The 23486-nt window shown below is 43.5% G+C and overlaps 1 protein-coding gene across 3 annotated transcripts; it reads left to right on the top strand.

Annotated features, from left to right (window-relative positions):
- On the top strand, positions 1-18924 carry hecw2b (HECT, C2 and WW domain containing E3 ubiquitin protein ligase 2b). Of its 3 annotated transcripts, none has more exons than XM_084713375.1 (30): positions 1-563; positions 4435-4542; positions 4623-4717; positions 5304-5379; positions 5461-5630; positions 5811-5953; positions 6484-6584; positions 6734-7632; positions 7706-7835; positions 8335-8484; positions 9517-9618; positions 10651-10801; positions 10884-10987; positions 11673-11797; positions 12299-12484; positions 12663-12815; positions 13099-13201; positions 13752-13848; positions 13968-14051; positions 14295-14404; positions 14632-14752; positions 14835-14948; positions 15169-15321; positions 15406-15504; positions 15625-15754; positions 16109-16255; positions 16379-16493; positions 16703-16788; positions 16899-17011; positions 17380-18924. In XM_084713375.1, the coding sequence occupies exons 1-30, from the start codon at positions 167-169 to the stop codon at positions 17489-17491; spliced, it is 4674 nt and encodes a 1557-aa protein (XP_084569501.1). In that variant the 5' UTR covers positions 1-166; the 3' UTR covers positions 17492-18924. The 3 variants fall into 3 exon arrangements, with proteins under 3 accessions (XP_084569501.1, XP_084569500.1, XP_084569502.1); XM_084713374.1 differs by having other exon boundaries at positions 6731-7632; XM_084713376.1 differs by lacking the exon at positions 9517-9618 and having other exon boundaries at positions 6731-7632.
- Positions 18925-23486: the final 4562 nt, after the last annotated feature.

Here is a 23486-nt window from a genome sequence, read left to right as displayed (position 1 = left end):
CCCCTCCCCCTCCACCTCCTCTGCCCCTTCCTCCCCTCACCACCACCATCATCATCACCATCACCATCCTCACCCCCACCATCACCACCATCACCACTCCCAACTCTCCTCCTCTCCTCCTCGCTTCTCACCTCCTCCCTTCACCACCTCCTCCCCTGTGGTAACCATGGCGATGGCTGCCACTGCTTCCACCTCCTCCCCGTCGTCCTCAACGTCGGCGAACGGCAGCGCCCGGGAGCACCTGCTGGCAGTGCGTCGGCGCACTCCACACGGCAGGCCATACACAATCGGGCCTGACAACCTTCGCAGCCTGTCCGTGCAGGGCGCAGTCGGAGGCTCCGCCTCTGCCTCCTCCTCCGGCATGTCATCAGGGAACCAACAAGAATCGGCACAGGTGGGGCTCCAGCGGGCCAATAGCGACACAGACCTGGTGACCTCAGACAGCCGCTCATCGCTCACGGCGTCTACATATCAGCTGACTCTTGGCCACAGCCACCTGGTCATCTCCTGGGACATCAAGGAGGAAGTGGACGCCACCGACTGGATCGGCCTGTACCACATTGGTGAGCAAATGCAATCTCACCTCCCCCCACTGAAGTGTGGAACAGTCTGCTTCAGGAGGGGGACCTAAGATCTGTGTTCTGAATTTCATGGAAGACACAACGAGGGTTAGATCTAGTGATTATTTTTATTATTGATGATCCCATCAGTTATTTACAGTTATTCACCACAACACTTCATACCCTGAAGCTCCGTCCACTATTTAATATACTGTCTACAATGCTAACATCATTAATCAATCTGTTGGCATTAAGCTCACTAAGCTACACTAAACTTAAAGTTTATTATCCAGGTGTGATGGGCCTGATATTTGTCAGTATTTGCACAACATTTGACTGCGTCATGATACCTCAAGCACAAATTCTCCCTCTCAGATCATTAATTTTACTGGAACGTCTCTGGAAAAAACCCACCACAGCAAATTTCTGTTCCATTTTTTCCATGCCCAGTAAGCATTTAACTGTGCACAGCTAGGTTCTCAAATGGGCTTCCATTATGGTCTGTTCTTGCTTGCTCATCGTTATCATCATTCTTGTCCGTCTTTCTGCCTCCTGTCTCTCAATCCTATGCTATGTGTCTCTCTGCCTGTCTGTCTGTCCACACGTCTGTCCTCCTGTGTGTCTGCGGGTGTAATAAACATTGCTGTAGATAGTCATATGATAGCACTACAGAAGAGGTTGCGACTTGTAACCCATCTCCTCAAGGTTAGAGCATTACATCAGCCCCACTGCTGCTACATTAACTGACTAATGGATTGTGTGTGTGTGTGTGTGTGTGTGTGTGTGTGTGTGTGTGTGTGTGAGTGAGACAAAAAGATGGTGAGAGAAAGGGAGTCGGTTATCCTGAAGAAAGTGATGCTGACTCAGCATCAATATCATTTAAGAGCAGCATGTTTCTCCTCATATTACACTCTTTCTCACACACATATACACACATGCATAAGTGCATCCTCTTCATCCTATATATGCATGAATTACTGAAAAGGGCCTACTGGGAACAGGCCCAGGGCCCAAAGGTGTCATGGGGGCCCTGGGTTAGGCATTTCCTCAGATAGTCAATCATACAACTACAAAGAGAGGCTGTGTCTGTCAGTCTGGGTCAGGGTCCTTTTACGTGTCTGTGTCCAGGGGCCCATTGTTTCATAATCTATCATGGTCCTATACATGTAATTGACTGGGAAGGTGTAGAAGAGGATGCTACTGAATCGCAATTTAGCATAATAGGATTGAGGGTTTTTTTTTTAGCTTTGAAAGGATTAGCTTGCAGGATTTAGTGGCATCTAGAGTTGAGCATGCAGATTGCAAACACCTTGTTGCACTCTCAACTTCAAGCGTGGAGGAGAACCTACAGTGGCCGTATTGAGAGCCAGTGTTGCGTTTGTCTGTTCTGGCTTCTGTAGAAACATGGCCTCCTGTGCCTTCTGCAGATATAATTGGCTCTTTCTTGGGTAATGAAAACACAGTGATTTTTATTTTCAGGTTTTAGGCTAATGGAATATTATATTAAATTTCTGCCATATTCTGCCAGTGGACCCCTGTAAATCTTACAAACAGAGGACATGAAATCTAGATCTAGAAAAAAACAATTAATATATATTATAAAATAACAAGGTGTTTTTTATTTCTCTGCCTTAAATTGTTGATTCAGTTATACTTTTCCACTTGCTACTGTTGTTAGTTGTCATTTATTCTGGGTTTAGTGTGAGATAAAAGCCTGTCTGTGTGCTGGGCTCAGTGATGCCCTGTAGCTCTCAGGCTCAGGTGTGAAAGAGCAGCTTTCAGCAGCACTGAAATACACACCGTTTCACTCAAGCTAAGGTCATCTCAAACCACAGGTGACCGATTTTCTGTGTGCGAGTGCCTGTGGACAATCCTGTATCCAGACAGAGAGACGGAGAAAGCAGAGGAAAGGTGATCCCTCCATCCTCTCTGCGGCTCCTTGGTGGTATTGACCCAAAGACAGGGGGATTTCTCGGGTGGTTCTCCCCAGGGGAGAGCACTGTTTCCAGCCTGGCTGTCAGCCATGCTCCCCTGGAGCCTCTGCTGTCTGACCTGTGTGTGTGTGTGTGTGTGTGTGTGTGTGTGTGTGTCACACCTCTCAGACTGTAGTTTATAAGGATGATTGCAGGGTTATCAGGTCAGACAGATGTGTGTGTGTGTGAGGAATACTTATTCGCTGCCACCAACAAAAGGCCCAGGGTTTATTGATGGCAACCTGGTGTGACAGAGGGCAGGGGGTGTACTGTATATGTATCTCTGTGTGCATGTGTGTGTGTGTGACAGACAGCAGCATTGATCCATCAGGACAAGGGTCATTTGTCACAGGACGGACACATAAATGTTTGATGGCTTGACAGGCACAGACAGGGATGTTGTTTATGACCTCGGGGCAGAGTTTCCCTCAGGAACCAGTAGCCTCCTTCATCATAACAGAACACGCTGCCTTATTTCTTGTGAAATCCTGCAAAAGAGATGTTTCCTTCAGACATGAAGGAAACATCTCAACAGTTGCAAAATGAAGAGGGATTCCTGATAGCCTAATTTTATCATAGGATGTGAACCACTGGACTAAGATAACTAAGAGTATATAAAGTAGTTAAAGCTATTTGACTTGCACCATGCTTCAGGCTGTGTGTCAGGCTGCAGCTCAGGTTAAAAGGCTGTTGAACTGATGACTAAGACTGACAGAATCAATGATTGGCAGCTTGATAGTGATTGATGGACTCCGTTACCTTTGTGGTGACGATACTGTTCAATCCAGCTGTACAACAGGGAGCTCTACGTCTTACTCACTCGTGTTAGTGTCCTGGGTTACTGGAAATCAGCTGCGATATACGATTTTCATGATATTGTGTAGCTTAAATGTGAATTTGTCTTTTTCCAGCATTTCATGGTGCTTTTTAATAGGCTCTTCCGGGACATGTTCTCTGACTAATGCCTCGTTTCCACCTAAATTAACTAAATGGTTGCTTCAGCCTGTTGTCCTCTGTGTTTCCACCTCAGAAGATTTGACAAATTATCCCAGTGGCATTTGAAAAAGCCACAGCTGTTTTTACACATTATTTTTGTGCGCAACTATGTGTTGTAACGTGTGTTTTCATCCCTTATATAACCCTAACTCCATGATTGAAGCACAGTGGATAAAAAAAGAAACCAGTTTGCGGCTGAAATAAAATGTTGCAAGTACTGGACAAGTCAGAAATGTTTAGCACTTAAAACCGCCAGAATTCCTGTACTTTTGGGAAGCACTAGGCATGTGCAGGGACTTTTTGGGAAATAAAATAATGTCCTTGGAACTTAATTTAGACCCTGGTCCCTGTGGTGGAAACACAGTGAGTTCCTGCAATTCCTGTGGGAAAGTTCCTGCTGTGGAAACGTGGCTTAATTAACTGGATACTGTATAAGCCATTATCAACAGGCCTTTCAACAACAAGGCGAATCAAAGGGCTCTATGTAATTCTTGGCCTCTTTTTGCGACAAAGTTGATGTTAAATGTTTTGTTTTGTCAGTCTAAAACCCAAGAATATTCATTTTGAACTAATATAAAACAGAGAAAAGGGAAATCTCTGTATTATTAAAGTATTTGGGGATAATGAATGAATATCTTTTAAAAACTGTAACATCTGATTGTTTTCGGTCTGTTTACATAAATCATCAGCTTGCTTCGGTGTTTGTACACGCTGCTGCCTCATTAAGTGAGTCAATAGCTCAATATCTGCTGCTGCAGGACGTGACCTGACTAAATGTCCTGTTCTTCTGTCTGACCCCTGTCTCATTAACTATTAACATCTTACAACTGTTGTCTAATTTGCAAGACCATAACTGCGTATTATTGAAGCAGAAGACTGAATGTAAAAGTGTGCGTGTTTCACAGATGAGACATGTGTGGCCAACGTGTGGGACTCCAAGAACCGTGGCGTGAACGGCACCCAGAGGGGACAGATCGTGTGGAGACTGGAGCCGGGACCCTACTTCATGGAGCGTGAGTGCCCCGTGACTTTACAGCTTTATCAAGCATGAGAAAATGAACCTGATGATAATTTGTGTTTGTCCCCTCTGCAGCGGAGACTAAGATCTGCTTTAAATACTATCATGGCGTAAGTGGAGCATTAAGAGCAACGACACCTTGTATCACCGTCAAGAACCCTGGAGTACCGGTACGTCCCATCTGCGTCTCCCTCAGGTCCCATCTATTATCTCATCTCCCATCTCATCTTCATCTCTTAAGTTCCTCTTTCTGCTTCTGTACCTTTTTTTTCCGTGTTTTGGATTTTCTGTCATAACTCTCACATCTTCTGTCCTGCCATCTGATTGGCTCCTTGAGGCCAGTGATCACAGACCATTTTTATGTCAGTCTCTAGATATCAAATAGATATCAAATCAAATCAATAAATCAAATGAATAAAAAGTATAAAAAATTAAATCTTGGGCTCGGCTCATCTAAGACAGAAGCTGGAAATAAATTTGGAGATGTCAGTGATGCAGTCAGAGTCAGTGGAGGGAAGTGAATGGAGGGAGGAGAATCTCACTGAGCTCTATTCAGCACAAACTGAGGAGAGGAGACGTTTGCTCCAGTTGAGTCAGTAAAATTTAAAGCAGTCAGCTTGAATCAGACTCTTATTCCTCTCTCTTCCTTTAACTTTTAATCATTTTTTCTCTAGGAGTGAAGTCAGTTCACTCTAAAAACAGGGATGGTGTATAATCCACTCATACTGCTCTCCCATTGGTTGTTTTTCTCATCAGGTGGGCAGTGAAGGCCAAGTGGAGGACCAATCAGGGACTGAGCACTGTCGGAAACTAGTCAGCTTCACCCTATCAGGTAAGAGGACTGATTCAGACGGTGTAGTTGCGATTCAGTAATATTAAACGCACATGCTGACTGTGTGTTTTTCCACTGTAGATATCCGGGCGGCGGGCCTGAAGAAGGGCATGTTCTTCAACCCCGACCCCTACCTGAAGATGTCCATCCAGCCCGGGAAGAGGAGCGGCCTCCCCAAGTTCACCCACCACGGCCAGGAGAGACGCTCCTCCATCATCGCCAACACCACCAACCCTGTGTGGCACGGGGAGGTCAGCACAAACACACACACACACCTATTCTTGCTTCCTCTGTTTAATCACAATATCACAGACAAATAGACAAAAGCACAAGTGGAAAAAAATAAAATATGGCTTTTAATAGAACTACATTTAAGTCTAAATTTGTAATGTATTAAGTAAACCAAACGGTGGCTCTACTTTTTCCTGCAGAAATACACATTTGTGGCTCTGATGACGGACGTGTTGGAGATCGAGGTGAAGGATAAGTTTGCCAAGAGTCGACCAATCATCAAGCGGTTTCTGGGTCAGCTGATCATCCCTGTGCAGAGACTCCTGGAAGGGCCGACAGCTGAGTGAGTCCACACACACACACACACACACACACACACACACACACACACACACACACACACACACACACACACACACACACACACACACACACGCAGGTAGAGGGTTTTTAAATAGAGTGACCATGAAAACTGAAGCTGTATTGAGAGTGTGTGTGTTGATGAATATGTGTATTTGCGCTAACGAGCACTCAGACAGAAAGAGAGAACGTCTCCACACACACACACACACACATCTGTCTGACCTTGAGCACTTAACCGCAGTGACTCAACATAGTTCAGTCGATACCAGTCGATATGCACCAATCAGCTCATTGTTTAGGTATTGATTTGATATTGATCTACAACTCAGGACATCATGTACTCCTGTGAATCATGATATATACTCACAGGTTAGTAGTTTATGATGGCAGCTGGTATTCAACACTTTAATTTATTCTAGATGAGAAACATTGTTTATATTTAAGAGTGTGTACCTATATCTGCTTGTCTTTGAGCTGAATGTGTGTGCGTGCGTGTGCTTGTTTGTGCAGCGATCAGCCAGTCAGCTACAGCCTGTGTCGTCGCCTCCCTACGGATCACGTGAGCGGGCAGCTTCTGTTCAGAGTGGACATCACCTCCACTGGTCAAGAAGGTGTGTGCGTGTACATTGAAGTGTTTCACGTGATCGAAAGTTGTTTCTTGGTTATCAAGATGTTCCATTGTGAGTTTATATATTTCCCTTCCTAAACTATTTGCTTGGTTTATGTCCCCTCCTCCTCTATCTCCTCTTTCTGTGAGAAGCTTCCCCAGATGCTGTGGGAACAATCTTGGGTGGCGCAGTGAACGGCGACCCCGGCAGTCCCTCTGATGATGAGGACCTCCCTCACCCGTCCTCAGCCTCACGCGTCACATGTGGACCCTCTCCCACGGGCTCCGATGAGGGCTCCATGATTGTCAACGGTGCTTGTTACTATGGCGACGACAGTGTGTGGCGGGATCCTGGACAGATGGGGGAGGAGGATCTGCTCCCTGTGGCTGTGGGTGGCCACACCCACCGGCAGGTGTCACTCAACGACTACCTGGATGCCCTCGAGGCTCCTAGGAGCCCTGGGGACCGGCCTCTGGCGGGGCCTTCGCCGAAACTCCGCTCCAGCTTTCCGACAGATACACGGCTCAACGCCATGCTGCACATAGACTCAGATGAGGATGAGGAGCAGCACAGGGAGCAAGCACAGGAGGCGAAGACGCAGCAGAGCACAGACTCAACAAGGAGATCGGCTACATCAGAGTCTCAGCCGGGGAACGAGGGCTCAAACTCAGAGCCGCAGGGGCCGGCTGGAGCTGGAGCTGGGGCAACAACAGAGGCAGGTTCCTCTGCTGAGCCCGCAGGGGCTGAATCTGGAGCTCCAGAGGGAGCAGTTGGAGACCAAACGCAGACAGGAACATCCACTGCAGCTGAGACTGCAGCTGGGAGCGGAGAGGTTGCTGGAGCATCAGCTGAGGCTGCAGCTGTCACTGGAGAAACCTCCACAGCTCCCAGCTCCTCTCAGGCATCAGGAGGAGCAGAGGCAGCTGCTGCAGCAGCAGGCGGGCCAGGGGAGTCTGTGGAGGAGTGTACCTGTCAGGAGCTGAGCAGCAGAGCAGCTGCTAACCAGGAAGTACCCTGCAACTCCTCACTAGGTCCACTGTCACCCATTCAGGTCAGTTCAGGTCATTAAAATGTCTTGGACAACAGGTGGGAAGAGGTTTCATGATCTCTTCTTCTCTCTTCAGGAAGTGGAGACGAGAAAAGAAGTGGCTCCGAAGGCGGAGGAGGAAGGGGCGGAGTCATCGAGCAGTGAGGCGAACGGGCCAGTAGCAGCAGTAGCTTCAACTGATGGAGGAGGAGGCGCATCTGAAGCTGGTAGGTGGTGAATATTTTGGTTAAAAATGATTCACTTATAATAACAATTTGAGCCAGTCGGTGGCAAAAACGAGCACTTTTAGTGGACGTAGTTTGAGGGCACACGTGTGCCCTTAAGGATTACATTGCAGCAGGTTTCCCTCTCCCTCAAAACTGTACCAGTTTCAAAAATCACTTAGACACAAAGACAAAATAGGCTCCAGTTTAAAAAATTGTGAAACCTGCTGAAGGCACGTTGCAGCGTGACAAAGATGACTGTGATGGTAATTTGTGGCAGACTTTGTAATCATTCCCCAGAGTCAAATTCTACAGGCTGTTACTCCAAACACAATTTAAATGATTTGTGAGTTTATTTAAAACTTGTGACAGGATCTTAAAATAAAGCGTCTCACCTCTTTATGAATATGCAAATTGGTTTGTTCAGTAAACTTGAAACAGCTTTTTATCAGCCGCCTTGTTGCATTACACACATTAACAAAAAGTCTTGTTTAAATTACAGGAGCCAGTGGTGGGGACAGGCAGGAGGAGGGAGGGGAGGTGTGGAGGAGGAGGCAGTCCATGCAGGCCTCCGGAGGTGCGGCCCAAAACCAGGAGGTGTGCGGGGCCAGAGAGAGTCCAAACGGGACAGCGGGGGCGGAGAGAGAGACGGGTAAGACACAGGGTGAAGATGGACGTTTTTTTTCCCCCTCTTTTATTCCAGCAAAAATAATCATCAACACTTTATAAATTAGTTTTATTTTCGTGGGAACGCTCACACATTTCCACACACCTCCTCCTGTGCAGCTTCACTGCTCCATCAGGTGCGACTGAGCAGCTCCACCAGAGCAGCTGGAGGTTAATTGCTTTGCTTGAGGTCGCCTTAATGGTTGCTATTGAGGGAATAAGAAGTATTAATCATTCAATTTCCACATCTATATTCTTCAGTCTCCTGCTGGATCAACTCCTGCCGCTTCTCCTTAACTCAGGCTGTGTTATGTTGGATATTAACTAAGACATTCACAGGCTCAGCAGATCATTTTCTCAGCTTTTATATGTTGCTTTACCTTTCTTTTTTCCTTTTGAGTGTCTCCCAAGTCTGAATATGTTTGTGTGTATTAAACAAACTGATTCCCACCACTTGTATTTATTGTACGCCGCCAAAAATCCGTCCCAAAATCTGCAGCAGCGTCTCTCCCCGTCAAGAGGATTGAGCGATCAGGGAGTATTAATAAAAGACTGGAGCATTATCCAGATCAGAACAAGTTTTCTGCCGCTGCCAAAAAGCTGCTGGATTACAGAGAGAACAGTTGTGCTTATTTAACCTTTTGACAGTGTTAGATAATAGGAGGTAACAGTGCTGTGCTGGAGGGGGGATGAACCAGCTGCAGGATGTGATCTGATGCTCTGAAGGTCAAGAGGCTTGGCAGCTTTGATGGAAATATATTCAGTGATATACAGGACATTTAAAAAGATATTTTCTTATATTTAAAACCTGCAGTGTGGTACTTTTACATACAAAATTCTGATTAAGCCTGTCTCAGCCATGTAAATAATCTATGCATTAATTCGCATGTGTTGACAGTGTGTGTTTGTGTGCATTTACCCTCGTTGCCAGAGGGGAAAAACAAACTATCTAACGTGTTTTGCAGTTTTTATGACTAATATTATATGTGTGTGCGTGTGCATGTTTGTGTGTGTGCAGGTGCCACAGCTCAGGTGAATGGCCACCAGTCTGTTCGCTCCCTGCCGTCTGTCCGTCACGACATCAATCGTTACCAGAGAGTGGACGAGCCACTTCCACCGAGTGAGTGTGTGTGTGTGTGTGTGTGTGTGTGTGTGTGTGTGTGTGTGTGTGTGTGTGTGTGTGTGTTTGTGTGTGTGTGTGTGTGTGTGTGTGTGTGTGTGTGTGTGTGTGTGTGTGTGTGTGTATGACAGTCGGGATGTAACAATATATTGAATATTGTGATTGAAAAAACACCTTGATACCATGACTTTGACAGTATCTGCCATGGTATTACATGGTTAGTTTACTTATTTGACTGTTGCATTGTTTTTGTTTTTGCCAATTCAGGTCATGGCTGGCAACTTTTATAATATTTTCTTAAAAAAGGAAAGCAGAAGCACTTCAAAAGGAAAAAAAATGCACATCATCATCAGTTTTTTAATATCATAGTATGGACTTTTTATCGTGGTTTGTCATTCCTGAGATTTTGGTGTTGTTACATCCCTACTCTAAAGCATATATAAGCCTTTTATAAATAAATGTTTATAACACACTAACTGCAAAAAGATTAAGTTGCATGCTGTCATAAAAAATGTGGTGATGGAGACGTGCTTGTTTTTCTTGAGAGGCCACCATGTTTGAATAGCTGTTGTTGTTTTATTGTGGATTTTTGTTTAATATGTCGTATTTGTTGCATTTTAATATGTTGTGATTGGCTGCTACCTTGGCCAAATCTGTCTTGTAAAAGAGATTTTCAATCTCAGTGGGACACCCTGGTTAAGTAAAGGTGAAATAAATAAAATAATAATATAACTTAGTAGCTTTTCTTATATTTAGCAATATGTAATTGCACATGTAAGCAAGACATTATGGTGTTAAACTTTAGTGGTCGTAACTAAAAAATGAGGTATTTTGGATCACTTTGTGGTAGTATAATCAAGCTTTGTGGCAGCTTAAAAGGGTTCATTATTCCTTTCAGTGGGTGTTCATTCCTTTACACCTTTGCTGAAATTCTCGCCATTACTGACAAGCCGACAGATGCATCAAATCAATTATACGTTTGTTTGTTTAGATACCAAACCTCTGCATTGTGTGTGTGTGTGTATGTATCAGACTGGGAGGCTCGCATCGACAGCCACGGTCGGATCTTTTACGTGGACCACGTGAACAGAACCACAACGTGGCAGCGTCCCACCGCACCCCCCGCCCCGCAGACCCTCCAGAGGTCCAACTCTATACAGCAGATGGAGCAGCTGAACCGCAGGTCAGAACACGCGCATACTGTACGCTCCGCCTCAGACTGTAAATCCATTACTTTGATTACTAACACACATGCACATCTCCAGGTATCAGAGTATACGCAGGACGATAACGAATGACAGCAGACCAGAGGATCAGCCGGCCAATGAGCTGCCGCCAGATGAGACTGATCTGCATCCCTCCATCCCAGGTAATTCTCACTGCACTGCATTCTGGTCTGTGTAATACGTAAAGCCCTGGGGCTGTATTACAGAAACTTCTGATCTTAAGACTTTAATTTAAATAAGATGAGTTTAACATATGTTTTTTTTCCCAATTTGGTATTACAGAAGCAAATCCTAACTCCCTTTAGGAATCCTATTTAATCTTACGTCACCCTGTCTAACGTCTAATCTCAGCCTGGGAAATCCCAAATACTCAGTCCAACATAATTTATCAACTTTTATGTCTGTTACCTAGCAACTGAACCTGCTTTTCTCATCTCACAGAGCGAACACTGTCAGTAGCCACTGTTGGCAAACACTACTTTTTTTCAAACAGTACAGTTAGCTAGCATTAGTCTGTTAGGTTGGGCATTAGACTAGTTACTCAGCTGCTTCTGAGTGAAAGTTATGACAGCTTAACAATTATCCTAAAGTTAGGAGAGTTTTAGATTTTGGGAAGTTATGATGCTTGTATAATATAAATGTCTTAGGTTAGGATTTACATTTACTTAGGAACTGTTAGTCTGTAATGGCTTTTTTAAAACCTTAATTAGGTCCTAAACTTAATTGTTACCAAACAGTTTTGATAGGATCTGCAAATTAGTAAGTTTCTGTAAATTTGTGTGCTTTTTCCTGACTGTATGTATGTGTGTGTGTGTGTGTGTGTTGCAGAGCTGCGTCGGGACAACAGTGTGGCTCAGTCCAGTTCCAGGTCTCGCCTCACCCTGCTGCTCCAGTCCCCCAGCGCCAAGTTCCTCACCAGCCCTGACTTCTTCACTGTGCTGCATTCCAACCCTGTACGGACACTCGTCTTCTTTCTTCTCTCTTTCGTCCAGACTATCTCCCTTTTCTCCCCTTTTACCTCCCTCTCATATATCATACACGCTGCTTTTTGTGGTAGAAAATTGCAAGGCCTTCTCTTCAACTTCTGTTGACCAAACACATCCATTAAGGGACTGTATGAAAATTTTTAGGGGTGTATGTGTCTAATACTGACACTAGAGGATTCAATCACCATTGTTGTTTGGGAACATTAGGGAGGGTCTTGCTATAATAATTTTCGAACAGTCCCTTACTCATAAAACATTCATACATGGTGAGCGTGAGCATGGATTGCATGACAAAGTATCACAGTGGAACAACTTCACTTATCTTCACTTGTCTTCTTTCTCTGGCGGGTGTTTCCTCTTTTCTTTCTGTCTTTCCTCCTTCCTCCCTCCTCTCTACTATGAATCCTCTCCTGCTCTTCTTGCTCCTGTCCGTCTCTCCCTCTCTGTCCCTCGCCGTCTGTCTCTCAGAGTGCCTACCGTATGTTCACCACCAACACGTGTCTGAAGCATATGATCAGTAAGGTTCGTCGGGATGCCCACCACTTTGAGCGCTACCAGCACAACAGGGACCTGGTGGCCTTCCTCAACATGTTCGCCAACAAACAGCTGGAGCTGCCCAGAGGCTGGGAGATGAAGCACGACCACACCGGCAAGGTGGGGACCACACCCATATTATTCTCTTAAAAGCGTGTGAATCAGGTGTTTTGGTGCAGGGAAACATCTAATGCTTTAATTTAATGCCATGTGTGAAGAAATACTTAAAATTAACTGTCAAAGAATGCAGAGAAACGAGCACTGTTGAGTCCATTGTTTCTTGTGTGTGCACATGCAGCCTTTCTTCGTGGACCATAACTGCCGAGCCACCACCTTCATCGACCCCCGGCTCCCTCTCCAGAGCACTCGGCCCCCGAGCCTCCTGACTCACCGTCAACACCTGACCCGCCAACGCAGCCACAGTGCTGGAGAGGTCAGCCCACGACGGCTGGTAGGACGCACAAAAACACAAACACAGGCTTTAGATGTGTAGCTGACATTCTTACTGAAGGCTGTTAAAACTTTAACAGGATGTGTTTGTTGCACCAGTGGACTCCAACATAACACTTTGTGGTAACTGGGCAGCTACTTTAACTGCTCCTCTACCTAACCACAGCAAAAATACACAATCACATGTTGTTTAAATGGATTTGGTGCCTCTGAACTAGCATTTATGGCACATAATAAAAAAAGAAAGCTCTCCTATAAAGCCTCCTCCTCCCCGCTCTCTGTAGGTGGGTGAAGACCCTCGTCACGCTGGTCCACCCGTCCTGCCGCGGCCTTCCAGCACCTTCACCTCTGCCAGCAGGGGGCAGTGCCAAGACGTTGTGCCAGTGGGTCAGTATACGCACAAACACACACACATCCCTTGACCCACACACAACATCTCACCTGACAGGCTAAACCTAACTATTGATAATACTCTGGTATGTCCATCCTCTCTTTGTCCAAAACATCGGTGTCTTTTTTGACAGCCAGCTCTCCTTTGTGTCACAAATCAATAAGATTACCAAAACTTCCTTCTTTCACCTACGCAGTACTGCAAAATAAGACCACTACCTGCTGCTGAAAAACTGCTCCATGCTCCAAAGTTATTTCTTTTATTTTATTCTTCATGCATAACTTTTTAAACATGCTTTTAACATCACATATTAGAAATCTTGTTGTCTGCCCATGTTTGTTCCTACATGTGTTTTTATGTTTTTGTATTTTTTTCTACATTATGTATTTTTATGTGCTTTGTTATGTAGTTTTATGACTAATTATGTTGTTGTGCATCACTGCCAGCAGTTTGGGTCAAGAAAAGCTCTTTACAAATAAATTTTATTATTGACCATTCAGAAAGGAGCACATCTGACGTACGTGAACGTTTCTGCTCCTCTTCTAGCTTACAATGACAAGATTGTGGCGTTTCTTCGACAACCAAACATCTTTGAGATTTTGCAGGAGAGACAGCCCGACTTGAGCCGGAACCATTCACTCAGGTACGCATGCAAAAACACACAATCCAACGCAGAGTTTAATATGTATATCTATAGCTTCCATATGAAGCACTGCTCCTGTCACCAGCATCTCTTTAAATATAATGTTGCTATGACAACAGGGAGAAGGTGCAGCTGATCCGCACAGATGGAGGGTCAGGATTGGCCAGGCTGTCAGGTGACGCTGACCTTGTCATGCTGCTAAGGTGAGACCTCCTTCCCTTCCTTCATTTCCTCCCCTCCACTTTTCCTTCCATCCCTGATGTCTCCTTCTTCTAATTTACCCCGTCTATTTCCTTTCCGTATCTAATTGTATTAGGTGTGTATCACTTTCCCGCTTTACTTCCTCGTTTCCTCCTTATATTTCCTTCCTTTCTCTCTTGCTAAGTTACTCTATTATATTAATTCAGTTTGTTCGATTTCTTCTTCTCTCTGTCTCTCCTCTGCAGTCTGTTTGAAGATGAAGTAATGTCCTACGTGCCTCCTCACGCCTTACTTCACCCCAGCTACTGTCAGTCACCTCGGGGATCACCTGTCTCCTCCCCACAGAACTCGCCTGGTAGGACACTTGAGAGACGAGTCCCTACAGCTGCCAAATAAATGTAGAAATCTGGATTGAAATTATAAACTATAAAATGGCCCAAGTTCTGTGGGTCTCAAAGCACCAAAAATACATTTGAAAAACTCCACAGTCTTCCCAGAAATCATGACCAGTCTGCTCAAAATAACCCACAGACCTTTTGTGAGTGGTTTCATGGTTTCATCTCTCATTCTCTCTGCCTGTAGGTACTCAGAGAGCTAACGCCAGAGCCCCAGCACCCTACAAGAGAGACTTTGAGGCCAAACTGCGCAACTTCTACAGGAAACTGGAAACTAAAGGCTATGGACAAGGACCAGGGAAACTAAAGTAGGTTGAACGTCTCTGAGGAGAGCAACTTTTTTTTCTGTTTCTGTGTCTGTCCCCTGACTCTCTTGTGTTTGCATCTCAGGTTGATCATCCGTCGTGACCACCTGCTGGAAGATGCCTTCAACCAGATCATGTGCTACTCCCGTAAAGACCTGCAGCGCAGCAAGCTCTACGTCAGCTTTGTAGGAGAGGAGGGGTGAGTATGGGGGAGGGCGGAGGAGAACAAGCATTAAACCTACAACATGTGTGTCCATATTATGTCCATGGGTTATTTTATGGAACACCTTAATAATATTTTCTGTCAAATTATTTTTTTAGCAAATAGCTGTGTCATTATGGCAAAAATAAACTTAATTTCACTGATCTGAATACGTCCTGCAACATGGTAAATAAATGTGTGTGTGTGTGTGTTGCAGGTTGGACTACAGCGGGCCTTCCAGGGAGTTCTTCTTCTTGGTTTCCAGGGAGCTGTTCAACCCTTATTATGGTCTGTTTGAGTACTCTGCCAACGACACCTACACCGTCCAGATCAGCCCCATGTCCGCCTTCGTAGACAATCACCACGAATGGTGAGACGCAGTGGTGCCGCCCAGATGTGATCTTCATTAGTCTGGTTACTTTTACGTGTGTTAATGTTCGTGTGTGTGTTCCAGGTTCCGGTTCAGTGGTCGTATTCTGGGTTTGGCTCTGATCCACCAGTACCTGCTGGATGCCTTCTTCACCAGACCCTTTTATAAAGGCCTACTGCGCATGTACGTAAGCTAGGACAGCATTGTTTTCCTTCGCTGGCGTGTGTTCAATGTGTCCTGGAATACGACAGGTATATGAACCTTCGCAGACATATATTCACTCTCACTTCCCGCCATGTGTAGTCCCTGTGACCTGAGTGACCTGGAGTATCTGGATGAGGAGTTTCATCAGTCTCTCCAGTGGATGAAGGACAACGACATAGAAGACATGCTGGACCTCACCTTCACCGTCAACGAGGAAGTCTTTGGACAGGTTAGACTCTGAGTGTGTGTGTTTATGTGCTGCATTAGAAACATATGTCATTGAATGTTTTTTGTTATATTGTGGTTATAGCAATTTTTAATTGTAACACCCATGAATATTCATAATTCATGATTCATGATCATGCATTGTAGACATACTTAGAATTTGTTATACTGTTTTTTAGCACTGTATAATTTTAGTTATAAGCAATCATGCTTTTTCATAATAATCATAACACATTATGATGTCCGTTTCTGTAATTCACTGTAATGTGTTATAAGCATACTTAAACTTTACTTACTATAAAATTCCATTATAATACAGTGATTTTAAAGCATTACATTATCGTGTGTGTTGCCATAGATTACAGAAAGGGAGCTGAAGCCGGGTGGAGCCAACATCCCCGTCTCTGAGAAGAACAAGAAGGAATATATTGAGCGGATGGTGAAGTGGAGGATAGAGAGAGGAGTGGTGCAGCAGACCGAAAGCCTGGTCAGAGGCTTCTACGAGGTATGACTCACAGAGGCTGACGCATGTTAAATATATAAACTATGTGAGTTTCTCTATCATGATGCACTGTAGGAAATGTGACTCTCAGTGGCAGCATGATATGTTGTGTGATTTTGTTGTCAGGTGGTGGATGCCAGGCTGGTGTCTGTGTTTGATGCCCGGGAGCTGGAGCTGGTGATCGCCGGCACAGCTGAGATCGACTTATCAGACTGGAGGAACAACACAGAGTACAGAGGAGGTAGGGAAGAGACATTTATTTTTTTTATTTATTTCATTTTCCCTGGTGGGAAACTGGCGATACAGACTTCCCTGAATATTGATCCCTGTTCCTTTTACCTCTGAGTCATGACAATCTGAGCGTGATTTCCCTCGGGGGCCGAGGTCTTGTCATTCACTGTCATCATGATCCTATCGCCATAGTAACATGACATGATATGCTGTGTTTAGGATACCATGACAACCATATTGTGATCCGGTGGTTCTGGGCAGCAGTGGAGAGGTTCAACAATGAGCAGAGACTGCGACTCCTGCAGGTACGACTGCGTGACAGTTTAATCACCTTCAGAGATAAAGTGTCAAGAGTGTCTTAGTCATCATCATCTTCTCTTTTTCTCTCTCTTCCTCCTGTCTTCCGCCTCTTCAGTTTGTGACCGGGACATCAAGTATTCCTTACGAGGGCTTTGCGTCTCTGCGGGGCAGCAACGGGCCCCGCAGGTTCTGTGTGGAGAAGTGGGGGAAGGTCACTGCGCTGCCCAGGTAAACACATCCCATCACAATTGTGTCCGTGATTTTGGAGTCTCATTCATTTGCAAATAATCGAAAAGTCAAGTTAAAGTACCGTTACTTTGAAAAAATAGTAGTTTTCACTGTAGTGAGTACAGAAGTACATACTTAAATAATTTGTATACTGTAGCCAAAGTGGAAAAACGGCAATTCACAGTTTACAAACTCAACAAACCATTGTTCTGATTTGAGTGAGCAAAGGTTGATTTAATATTTAATAGTCCTAAAAACACAGAGGACTGAAGCTGCTCCTCTGCCGGCGTGCTGCTCAAAAGACGCCTCCTTAAGTGAAAAGAAAATGCAACTGATGTATAATATGTCCTCCTGTGGTCTCTGTCCAGGGCTCACACTTGTTTCAACCGGCTGGACCTGCCACCCTACCCATCCTTCTCTATGCTGTATGAGAAGATGCTGACCGCCGTGGAGGAAACCAGCACCTTTGGATTGGAATGAGACCCTCGTCTGCCTGTCTGTCCGTCTGCCCACCACTTCCCAGCTCCCCTCAGGCTACCCCTCCAGGACTGCCGGTGGTAGTGAAGACAGGGAGCCATGATGGAAGCTTGGTTCAAAACGCTGGATTTAAAGTCCCATTTCTGGTTTATGTTTAATTTATAACGCATTCTATTTTATAACAGAGGCTGTTGAGACCTTTGCACCATGAAGCTGCACAGAGGTAATTTTTTTTTTGTTGCACCTGCACGTATCTCGCACCTACTTAGTAAGACACGCTTTCACCTGTGTGATGTGACGAATGAAGACCCACACTGCCTTTGGGAGAATCTTAACTGCCAGGGTTTGATCAACTGGACACGGGGATGTTATTTTTTTTTGTCTCTTTGATATGAGGAGGTTAAAGTTTAAGACACACATCAAAGAAGAAGCAACCACTGCCTTCTCTGCAAATGCTAAGTGGACTCAGCCTCTTTTATTCTAGGTTGGACGGACCTGAGAGGATTTAAAGGCCTGTCCAGAACTATGAACTTCAGTGACGCCCTCGTCGTAGATCAGCGTCCCCTTGTGGCCTGTCGTAGTGACTGCACACCTGTAGACGGTGCGTTCAATTCTCAAAGCCTTTCGAGGACCGCCTGAGGTAATCTTTTTTTGTGGGATTTTCCACTGAACTTCTTACAGCTGATTTTGGAGACCCCGAACAGAAGCTTTGGTATTGTTGTTACAGTATTTTCATCTACAAGAAAAAGTGATTTTCTAATGACGTGGCAGTGACATGTTGTGATTTGAATGTAACTAACTTTATGATGTAGATTGTGTGGGGAGTGATTTTGTACCAGATCTGGATCAATTGGCAAAAAAAAAAAAAATTACCACCACTTACATTAGTTAATTATGTGTTGATGAGCAAATCAAGTTACATAATTCAGTATGTAACCATATCCATTGACTTTGATTGTACTTGCTTTGAGTCTAGCTTTCCAGGTCTGTTTTCTAAAATTTAGAGCAAGTACACTCAAGAGGTTTAGACTGAAAGAAAGTTGAATATCTAAGCAGACAATGTAAATTAAATGTCCACACACCAGTGGCGGATCAAGAAAATTTGATATGGGGTGGCGAGAACTTATTTTCAACTTCTGCAAGTTAATATCTAACTTTTCCTCAGCAGTCCAGAATGAAAAATAATTAATTGGTTAAAATCAATGCTTTACATTGTAGGAATGTACCGTATGTTGTTAAAATATTTCCAGTCTGACTGTCTAGCATGTCTGTGTGCAGACACGTTAATTTATTAATTTATTTATTCCCGATTTAGATAAGAAGACTTGATCCTCTGACACTGCGGTTTTAATGCTATAGTCCCAAGTAGACTTTTGTCAATATGCAAATGACAATACCAGTCCTTACAATATGACAGTGTTAGGTGTTCCCAATCTCAATTTACTGTACATTATATAGGAATTAATGACTGACACAGTTACTAAGAGTCTAGCAGCATTAGGCACCGTGATGCTTTGAGCTAAATGCTAAACACAAAGTATAAGTGAGGCATTAGTTTTTCAGGTATTTGGTCGTAAACCAAAGTTAAATTGAATTTCTGAGCTACGTGATAAGTCAGAGGAGTCACCAAAGTTTTTACAATTTATCCAGAGGGAAACATGAAATTTTATGGCAATATATTCAGTAGTTGTTGAAGTATTTTAGGCCTGACCAACGTGGCTAATGTTACAATAACGGACATGTCCTGATCATTTAGAGTTGTCAGTTATGCCTGTTCTGATGCTGTGGACAGCTTAGGAACACAGTGGTTTCAATATTTGAATTGCAGCAGTTTGCAGTCGCAGTTAAAAGCCCCCCATGCCTGCTTCTAGATCCGCCCCTGTCACGCTCATCCAGATCAAAACTGAAAAATCTCACCAAGCTGGTATCAAAAACACAATTGGGTCATCAGAATTTAAGCTGCCAAATCCTATTTATTCTGTACTCATAGAAAAGGACCTTATCATTCAATAATATATCAACTGGTTAAAAAAATGTCTCCTGTTGCTCATTAGAATAATCAATTTTCTTTTCATTGTTATTGGCTCTTAATTTATCTTACACACTATGACTAGATTCTAGAAAGCTCCAAATGATGGAGACTTTTCTCTTTTCTTTGCTCTTTTTACACTTGTGATGTCGACCACTTGTGTATTTGATTACACACGCCGTATGTAAACTCTAAAATGTCTCTTTCTGACATGAAGAGTTTAAATTTGACACCATTTAATAGTTCCTCTAGATTTGCACTCATCATTTCAATATTGATTGAACTGTATCTGTATGTTAATGTTAATGTTAATTTAATCAGGTTCTTCAGCGCAGTTCAAAGCAGACACACAGTAAACCGTAAAAAAAACATACAGTCCTCATTATAGAAAAGCATGAACATTTTGTATAAAACCCACTTTGAAGGAGCTTGCAGTGAATCTTTTCTCTTTTGTACATTGAGATACTTGTTAACCGTCCTCTTCACTCACATTCCCCCCCCTGCACTATGAATGTAAGCACGCCTTGAACTGCCACATTGAAATACGACTGTCCACACGCAGGCCTACAACCCCTAAAAGTTAAACAAGTTCCTAAACTAACACAAACCCTTCTGAGCGCCTCATTTTATACATACAGCAAAAACAGACTACATGGAAATGCATTTCTGCCAAGAAAATGATATACGTAGGCTGGGTTGCAGCTTTGTTGAAAAGAGATGAAAGATATTTAAACCTCAGTTTGATTTTTACTCTTAACCTTGGTTAAATTTAATTCTGTTGCACCAAAAATGTAATTTTTAGCAAGCTAGCACACAATGTAACATTGTGTTTACATTTTAGGAAGCTAGCAAATAATGTTATGTATATTTTTAAGTTTTTGGCCAGATAGCAAATGTAATATTTTGTTAAGAAATGTAGAGGAGACAAAATTAACTTCTTCTTCTTCTTACTTCCCAACAGCACTCCAATACAGTGGTGTGAAAAAGTGTTTTTGCATGTTTGTCACACTTAAATGTTTCACATCACCAAACAAATTTAAATATTAGTCAAAGACAACACAAGTAAGTGAAGGATTTATTATTAAGGGAGAAAAAAATCCAAACCTACATGGCCCTGTGTGAAAAAGTGATTCCCCCCCTGTTAAGACATAACTTAACTGTGGTTTATCACACCTGAGTTCAGTTTCTCTAGCCAAACCCAGGCCTGATTGGTGCCACACCTGGTCTCAATCAGGAAATCATTTAAACAGGACCTGCCTGACAAACTGAAGTAGACCAAAAGATCCTCAAGAGCTAGACATCATGCCGAGATCTGAAGAAATTCAGGAACAAATGAGGAAGAAAGTAACAGATCTGGAAAAGGTTGTAAAGCCATTTCTAAAGCTTTGGGACTCCAGCGAACCACAGTGAGAGCCATTATCCACAAACGGTGAAAACATGGAACAGTGGTGAACTTTCCCAGGAGTGGCCGGCTGACCAAAATTACCCCAAGAGCGCAGCAACAACTCATCCAAGAGGTCACAGAAGACTCCACAACTACAGGCCTCACTTAAGGTTAGTGTTCATGACTTTACCATAAGAAAGAGACTAGGCAAAAATGGCCTGCATGGCAGAGTTCTAAGATGAGACAAAAGTTGAAGTTTTTGAAAGGTGTGTGTCCCATTACATCTGGTGTCTTTCAGAAAAAGAACGTCATACCAACAGTAAAACGTGGTGGCAGTAGTGTGACGGTCTGGGGCTGCTTTGCTGCTTCAGGATCTGGAAGACTTGCTGTGATAAATGGAACCATGAATTCTGCTGTCTACCAAAAAATCCTGAAGGAGAATGTCCGGCCACCTGTTCCTGACCTCAAGCTGAAACGAACTTGGGTTCTGCAGCAGGACAATGATCCAAGTCCACCTCTGAATGGCTGAAGAAAAACAAAATGAAGACTTTGAAGTGGCGTAGTCAAAAGTCCTGACCTGAATCCTATTGAGATGCTGTGGCATGAGCTTAAAAAGGCAGTTCATGCTCAAACCCTCCTGCAAAGATGAGTTGGCCAAAATTCCTCCACAGCGCTGCAAGACTCATTGTAAGTTATCGCAAACACTTGATTGCAGTTGTTGCTGCTAAGTTTTAGGGGGCAATCACTTTTTCACACGGCCATGTAGGTTTGGATTTTTTCTCCCTTTAATAATAAAAACCTTCATTTAAAAACTGCATTTTGTGTTGTCTTGTTTGATGTGAAACATTAAAGTGTGACAAACATGCAAAAATAAAAGTCAGGAAGGAGGCAAACACTTTCTTTTGCAATTTTTTTCAGTTTAATCTTCGTCCTTCTTTTATTGGCAGAAATTAGTTTCCACAAGACCAAAGTTAGACTTCCCTTTGAGTGTTAATGGTAATAAAAATCAAAACAAGTCAGGGAGGGTACATTCAAAACTGTTTTCAGTTTTTGATAAAGTTCTGGACCTACTGGTTTCCTTGTTTACACTTGTAGAATGTACTATTACATCTAACATTTCTGTATAAAGGTAACACTTTTGGGGTCAAACTATTCTGTTCTCATAATGAAAATAATTTTATTTCCCTCACTGAGTGCATTGCCCTGTCTAACCAGAATGTACCAAAGTTTAGAGCCGAAGCTGGCTGCCTCACATCTAACAACGTACCACTCTGTAAAGTCCACCTCACGTTTAAATATGAATGTTTGTCAGCACTCCTCTCCTAAAATAAAGTGTCATGTCTATGCAAGCTGCTTCTTCCCCTTATTTCCATGTCAGTAATTGAACAAAGAGCAGGATAATAAATGGAAATCAGTATTTGTGTCATGTCTTTCTGTCAGAACAAAGAACCAACATCCTGTTTTATGCTAAGTCCACATCCTGCCAAGTCCACATTCTGGTAAGTCCACATCCTGTTTTATGCCAAGTCCACATCCTGGTAAATCCACATCTTGTTTTATGCCAAGTCCACATCCTGTTTTATGCTAAGTCCACATCCTGCTAAATCCACATCCTGTTTTATGCTAAGTCCACATCCTGCTAAGTCCACGTCCTGTTTTATGCTAAGTCCACATCTAATTGTTACCATTCTAAAATGGTATTTCGAAAGTCAAACAGCACTTTAATACCAGATCATTTTATTCACATGTTTAAAGGTTTGATGTTTATTCCACAGAAGTGGTGGATCAAAACTCCCAAACAATTTAAGTGAATGGTAACCAGTTTAGATAAAGAAGAAAAACCCACCAAAATAAAAACCTAACAGTCCCACCCAGACAGACAGTGTACATGCTGACATGCATGTGGCTCCAAACTAAGAAACAAAAAAAGTGAAAACCAAGTTTAATTGTCAAGTTAGCTTGGCATGTTGGAGCTTTGGGAGACCTGATTTACACCAGCTGAGCAGAATGAAGGCATTTAATGTTTTTCGAAAACTATCACCTGTTTTTAGAGTTTGCAGCAATGTCTTCCTGTGAAACTGTAGTGTTTTATGGACTACAAAACTAAAACCACGTTTAATTTGGCATGAGGGCGAGTGGATAACGACTGAGTTTATTTTTGCATGAACTATCCCTTTAAGACAGCAAGTAATATGATTAGAAGAAGATTAAGATACAACTTAACACTTAATTGTTCTAGTCAAATCTGCAAGGAAAAAGGAACACTTTCAAACGTTTGATGCTGTTTATTCAACAGATTTGGTACACAATTTAAACATTTACCACTCAAGAATTCAAAATAGTCAAACATATCCACAGTACTTGACACAAACACCTGTAGGAACACCAGAGAGGAAAAAACATGCACCGATTTGTTATCAAACACACCTGACAAGTTTGCGGATTTCTCCTCAGAGTAGTCAAACAATGATACCTCACCTGGAAGAAACCCACCGACTTCCGTCCTGGGCTGGTCGTGACGTGGATGCGCCGCCATTTCGACCACGTGGGCGACCTGAGCTGAGGACGCGTCGGCTGCAGCGGAA

The sequence above is a fragment of the Lutjanus erythropterus genome, chromosome 24, assembly GCF_056507025.1.
Source record: "Lutjanus erythropterus isolate fLutEry1 chromosome 24, fLutEry1.hap2, whole genome shotgun sequence".
Lineage (NCBI taxonomy): Eukaryota > Metazoa > Chordata > Actinopteri > Lutjaniformes > Lutjanidae > Lutjanus > Lutjanus erythropterus.
Note: the sequence above shows the minus strand (reverse complement) of the source record. Positions and strands in the feature narration are given on the sequence as shown.